The sequence below is a fragment of the Nicotiana tabacum genome, chromosome 20, assembly GCF_000715075.1.
Source record: "Nicotiana tabacum cultivar K326 chromosome 20, ASM71507v2, whole genome shotgun sequence".
NCBI classification, from domain to species: Eukaryota; Viridiplantae; Streptophyta; class Magnoliopsida; order Solanales; family Solanaceae; genus Nicotiana; species Nicotiana tabacum.
In genome coordinates, this window is record NC_134099.1 from 87,356,852 (window position 1) to 87,363,818 (window position 6,967).

The window sequence follows — 6,967 nt, forward strand, 5'->3', positions numbered from 1 at the left end:
CAGTTGAGTAAATTAATGAATTTCTCCCTCCCATTCATGTAATCAAAAATAGTATTGGATTAAAAAACGAAAATTTTTTACGTTCACTTTCGAGTTTCACTCTAAAATTGTTAGAAAACTACATTGTCATAGGAGGAAGATGTTTGATAAATAACTAAATATATATAGCGCGGTTAAATACTACGCTTTATGTGTTGTCTTGTCGATCTGAAAAGTTGTCCGACTGCGAAAAAACTATTTTTTATCAAAAAGAATCTTTAACATGCCAAGCATAGCGCGGTTAAAACTACGTTTTGTGTGAATATATATTGTGCAGTTAAATACTACGCTATGTGTGTTGTCTTGTCGATCTGAAAAGCTATCCACAAACTAATGAAATATTGTGTGTCCACTTTTTTAATGAACTGACATAATTTTATTGGGCCACGTGACACCTCCGTCCGGATTGAACAAACCCGCCCCAGGTCATGAAACACGATTTTGAAGAGCAATGTATCCTTGCCATACCGCTGAGGAAAACAGTTTCCGTTAATAGCATAGACACTAATTGAGACTCAACATTCTTGAAACCATCACTTTAACCTACAGAAATAATTCAGATGTGCAACCTACATAATAAACAACACGCAGGACCAAATAACTCAAACTAGACAACTACATACTTGCAACTCGACTGACAACCTAGAAACAAATCTGACATTCAAGAGCCTCTCGAAAAATCTCCATTTCTTGTACTGGACAAAGGTCTAGCTAACAATTCCCAAGTCCACGAAGTGTGACCCAATAAAGAAGGTGCAATCAAGGGCGTGCTCTCTTGTTGCTGCTGCAAGATGGGCACTTGTACTGCTTGATATGCTCTGCCCTAGCAGGAGTGATTTTAACACACTTCCCATGGAACCATATCTCACATATGTCACAGCAGATCCAGAATTCGTCAGATGCATAGTTTTCGCCGCAAGCCCCACATAGTGTTTCTCCTTGCTCGTCATCTTCCAAGCCATCTTCATCCTCATCTTTTGGTTGTGGTCTTGAATACTTGACCTGGGATTCAGATCCACGTTGTGCCACCTATGATCAGATTGAGCAAGGTTAAAATTGGCACATGAAACAGTAATTCCACTTTCAGTTTTTTTACAGAATAACATCTCTGTAGACATAAAAACTAACAAGTGCGAAATGCCTCAACTTAAGAAGTCCGCGAGCTGTCAAATTTTCTGCTTATTTCAAACAGGCTGTTTAGGTTTTCTAGACAGATGGCTTATTTATTCAGTCTGAAGGAGAATGGTCTGCAGGTTAGTCTATTTTAACTCTCCTTTAGTTTCGGTTGAAAACCTATTAAAGACATAAGCAGCCTATCTACCAAGGAGATCAGGCTAGAACAAACCTACAACATGTTTGGAGAAAGTGTATCTAATTCATACTAACGTCCAGCAACATCTCAAACACTGAAAAGGAAATTTGTATAGCTATTAACATTACGTATTGGACTAAAGTCTTGAAGTGAAGAGCATTTGCTATTTCACTCAAGAAAACTAAGGTATCAGATAGCATAGGGTACAACAACAATGCTTAACTGAGAGGTACACATGGCGAAGAGATTCACACTGCATGATTCAAGAATCTAAGAAGCCTAAAATCTAAATATTACCAAATATCAAGGAACCTAAAAGGTCCAAATATCATAATATTAGCACTAGCAACAACATAACCAATATAATCCCACATAATTAGGCCTAGGAGGGTAGCATGTACGCAGACCTTACGCCTACCTTATGGAGGAAATAAATCTTAAAAAATAAAATTTTGTAATCACCTCATAACAAGGAACTTATGAAGATTATGTTCAGCTAAGGTATTCAATCCAAAAAAAATAAATGAGAAAGGCAAAACTTCCGTCTGCAAGAAGAAGGGAAAATGGAATAAAGGTACCATGATCACTACCTTTGAGTTTGACTTAGACTTGGTGCTGCTGTGATTTGACACTGATGACTTTTCTTTTGATTGTTTCTTGGCTGTTCCAGACACAACCTCAAAAATTGTAGGAAGATCATTCATCATATTAAACAATCTTCTCCTGAAACTCAAGATAAAAAGAGCTGCTTAGAGTTTTTGTAAAAGCTGAAGAAAGGTACGACAGTCTGCTATCGACTAAAGCAAGTACCAACAAGAGTCTAGCTCAGGTTTCCCTTCCTTTCCAGAACTTTCTTCTTTGCCCCCATTTCTTTTAGATTCCCAGAAAATACTTTAGTGTTACAAAATAGAACAAAAATTAGCTCAGAGTAAATACCCGAACATTATGCAAAAGAGAAAAGAAAAAGGCTCGGCACTTTCTTATCAGAACAAATGTCAAGCATATGACAAACTTTATTTAGTGTGCCAACTAAGGAAACAAGATCAACACCCTTAATCATTAGTTCCACTTAAATCAACTAATCCCTTTATTGGACTTGTGAGGCCACCCACAAGATTTCGAAAATGTTATGGTTTTCAAGCTTTGAGATCAACCTATACCGCATTGCTAGATTATAATTTTCATTGTTCTTCTCAAAACAAAAGATTTAAAGATTGCAGATTTGGACATATTCACACTCCAACATACATTACTTTTCAGCTTAGCACAGTTGGTACTGTTAGTGGCCGGTCATCAGAAGAGGTTACCTTAAGAGCATTTATTTGGTCAACTCCCATTGAGCAAGGGGTTTTGTGTGTGTGTGTGTGTGTTTTGGGGGTGTGGGGTAAAGCAACAAGGATCCCGATTCTTTAAGCATGAAGTAAAGCGCACAACTTAAAAGTTATCTAACATATACAAATTTAGTATATATTACATCAAAATGCAATTACCAAAACTAAGTTCAGCATCCAATATACAATATAAAACTTATCCAAACAACTCAAATTAAACATCATTAGATATGATTTAACGGCAATCAATAGATAATTGTAGCCACAAACTGATTTTCACTATAAAAAGAAAAAAGACTTGACTTGTTCTGTTCAATTTCCCATTTACAAATCATTTTTTTTACTTTTGAAACAATCAGTTATATAAAAAATTTATGAGTAGAAAACAGAATAAAACAAAAGAAAAAGGAGAAAAAGAAAAGTTGACAGCAAGAGAGAGCAAAAGAGAAAAGCAAAGGTACCAACCACCACCACAACGACAAAGAGGAGAGGAGAAGGAGACATCATGATGAAGAATGAAGCGAATCCAGAGAAGCAGAAAAATAATGGTAGTACAGTCATCATAAAACAAAGCAGAAAATGAAGAAGAACTACCAGGAGTAGGAGGACAGGAAGTTAATAATATTTATAATAATAACAAGAAATGACTGGAGTGTGCCAACATCCTATTATCCCTACGCTGTAAAGCTGAAAAGAGAGTAAGATCCTAATCTGAATTTTGCTCTAAAAACAATAAGTTGCATCGCACCCACCAAAGGTGTGGCCTAGTGGTCAATTAAGTAGGTGAAAAACTGAGACTGAGGTTCAAATCTCAGCAGAGACAAAAGATACTAGGTGGTTTTTCACATCTGCCTAAGGGCTAAGCCTCGGTAGAAAGAGTTACTGGGTACATGTGCTGATGGGAAGTAGTAAGTACCCAGTGGACTAGACAAGATGCGCGCAAACTAGTCGGGTACCACCGTTATGAAAAAGCAATAAACTACATCAATTTAATTAAATCATATGACGAAACAGTAGAGTAAAGACATAGAAAAGAACTAGCTACAGATAAGGTAAATGACACATGTTGCAAGCCAAATACTAATACTGGTTTTTTTTTTGTGCCATAGTGCCATACATCATAACAGATGAATCAGTAGAGATATACCACAAGGCAAGAAAGTAGATTAGAAATTAATGTAGAAAAGTCAGCTTTTAATTCGTAACTTCATAAACTTTGCTCAGGATCCAAGTTGCAACAGCATTCAGGAAAGACAAACATTTCAATTGGGCTAAAGAGATTTTGAAGAAATGAAAGCAGAAAACATACCTATCAGCTCTATCAAACCCAAATCTAGCACCAAAATAAAATGCAACGGAAAGTAACCATGCATCACTATGCACAGCGACCAAGGAGAGCCAGTCCTTCTCTTGCATGCCATCTCGGGCGAAGTTTATTCCCAGAGCAGGCTCGGGAAGCTCCGGTGGCACTTCTTCAGCTGGTAAATTGACTTCCCACTGTTCACTTGGAAATCCATAAAGGCAAAGGTTTTCTTTCTCTGCATTTGAATGAGAATAAAAACATAGTTTCAGCTTCTGACTGGGTAATGTAGACCACAAGAGTATAACTCAAGGCATCTGAAGATATTGAAAGAAACGGAAGAAGGAAATCTTCATCAGCTTCTTTTCTCATTGTAGAGTGCTTTGTCAAAATTAGAAAGTCTACTACAAAATTTAACCCAGATTTAGCAAGAATTATTCATTCTATGCAAGTTTTCTAAAAACTGTGTTGTGAGTGAAAACGTAAACAACAAGAATCAAACTTAAAAACAACTTGACTCTAGCTGCCTTTTGGTGCATTTAGTCTGCAAGTACATATTTCTCTCAACATAACTCCAGCTCCACTTTCTAAAACCCAAAATAAGAAGGAAAGGAACACGAAGAAAGGCTATCTTGTCAAGAATGACTTGTAAACCTTTAACATAGCTTGGAATCCCATTTGCAATTATTTATCTCAAAACTCTCAGATTTCAATATAAAGAAACATTTTTTCAATATGTGAAAACTGCACCTAATTCATTGTAAAGCAACAGAAAATTACATAGCAAATTTGTACTAAAAAGTTTTTTTTTCTTCTTTCTTTTTTTTTAAAAAAAATAAAAAATAAAAGCTCCTAAAAGGTTTCATAAAAATGTAATAATTACAAAAGAAAATGGGAACATAAATATACAAACTAATAGCCAAATCATTGGAAAAATTGCATCAGGAGCGCAGCCAGCATCCATACAGGTACTGGAGAGCAAGAGACACAGCATTCTGAAAATAAAAAGACAACTTTACCTGGGTCACATTGTTGATAAAATTCTTCAACATCTGCAACAACCCACAGAAGAAAACATTAAATTAAAGTCATATATTTGCATGAGACAATAAAAATTGGTGCAGTACCACAACAACAAAAAAATCACAAAATAAAAATAAATGGGTTAAAAGTTGTGAAATTGGGGAGAGTGGTTACCGGTGGTAAGAGCTTTAATAAGTGCAGCTCTTCGACCCTTAAAATCTCTAAATACTTCTTCCACTGTTCGTGGATTGTATTGTTGACATCCCTCCATAACTAATTTTGCGACACACAAAAATGGATTGTGGATGAGAGAGAAAGCTAGAGAGAGAGACCGTGTGTGTGAGAGAGAGAGACTCCGCGCGCGCGCGCTTGGAGGGAAGGAAAAAAAGAATGAAATTTTGCGGTGTATCGAAATTTGTTTGAGGTTTTAATATGAGGGAGGAGAAGGGTTTTTGGGTGAAATGAGAGTTGACTGAAAGTCAACAAATTCAGTCAACAAATCAATTGGGTTTCATGTGAGGGGAAAAGTCCCAATTGACTTGTGATTTTCCACCCCTTGGACCAGCTCACGTAGCAATTCAATTAGGAATTTCCTCCCAAATCTCCAAGTTAAATCTAATACGCAAGTATTGTGAATGAAAAAATATTTTACCCTTTAATGCGCAGGCCCAAACTATTTACTACTCTTATTCATGCGCCCCAAACTATTTACCGAGTTATTAACTTTGTATAAATACTTCCACAAGAAAGAATTTGAAATATAGTGAAACAAAAAAAACCAAGAAATAGCAAAGAAAAAGGTAGTCATGGATGCGGAAGAAGGAACACAACAACCCAGCTAGTTCTTGCACACAAACTTTCCTTTTGACACACCCAGATGTCAATGACTTGGATAAAGTTCGCCTATGTGAAGAAGACTTGGAAAAACTCTTCCATTTGCCTTATATCCTTCTTCAAAGAGAAATTAGATCTGATTATCTGAGAAGTTGACCTCTGGCTAGTTTCAATTCTACTCCACTTTTTTTTAATTATTCTTTCCCTAGCTCTTGCTCTTGCCTAGGCCCTTGAATTTAAAATTTTTTATTTTGAAGACTTCCTGTTTGATTCAAAGTGTGTGTTTAGGGGTGTTCATGGTTCGGTTTGGATTGGTTTTTCCTTAAAAAGAAATCAAACCAAGTAAGTCGGTTTTTCAAATATTAGAACTAAACCAAACCAATTAAGTCGGTTTTTTCTTAATTCGGTTTATGTCGGTATTTCGGTTTTTTCGGTTATTTGTCGGCTTTTTCTTAAATATAAGACATACACTACCAAACACATATTTCGGCGACCACATTTTCAACGTAACACTATCAAATCAGTTGCCTTTTGAGAAATCTATTATTTACCAAGATATATTGATGATAATTGAATCAAATAGTGATGAATAATTTAAGGACTCAATTAAAAATATATTATTTTTAACATGAAATAGATTATTACACTTAACAAAAGAAAACTACCAATTAAACTAAAATGTAAAGGTAAAGACATGTACTAAAAGTGCAAACGATTAATATTTACTATAAAATTTTTGAAACTTTGTATAAAAGTATATATATATATATAGGTGTAATAATAAATTTAAAATAGCTACTCCTATATTCGGTTTGGTTCGATTTTTTTTATTAAAACCAAAACCAAACCAAATTTGATCGGTTTTTAAATTTCAAAACCAAAACTAAACCAAACCAAAAAAGTATCGGTTTTTTGGTCGGTTTAGTTTGGTTTTCGGTTTGGTTCGGGTTTTCGGATCTTTATGAACACTCCTATGTGTGTTGTTAAATATTGTTTATAGTGCCTTCTGGAAGTTCATACTGATATTTGATAGCATTTGGAGCTAATTTGAGGTGATTGAGATCGAAATTTTCAGTTGAAAATCGAAGAAGAACACAGCTACAGTATATTGCTACGGTATACAATATG

General features: G+C 35.4%; 1 protein-coding gene across 1 annotated transcript; it reads right to left on the minus strand.

The window, feature by feature from the left end:
- Positions 1-510: 510 nt before the first annotated feature.
- On the minus strand, positions 511-5,478 carry LOC107817130 (PHD finger protein ALFIN-LIKE 4). Its single transcript, XM_016642903.2, has 5 exons — positions 5,180-5,478; positions 5,002-5,034; positions 3,992-4,220; positions 1,942-2,074; positions 511-1,068 (listed from the first exon to the last, which is right to left on the minus strand). The coding sequence occupies exons 1-5, from the start codon at positions 5,274-5,276 to the stop codon at positions 799-801; spliced, it is 762 nt and encodes a 253-aa protein (XP_016498389.1). The 5' UTR covers positions 5,277-5,478; the 3' UTR covers positions 511-798.
- Between the last annotated feature and the right edge of the window lie 1,489 nt (positions 5,479-6,967).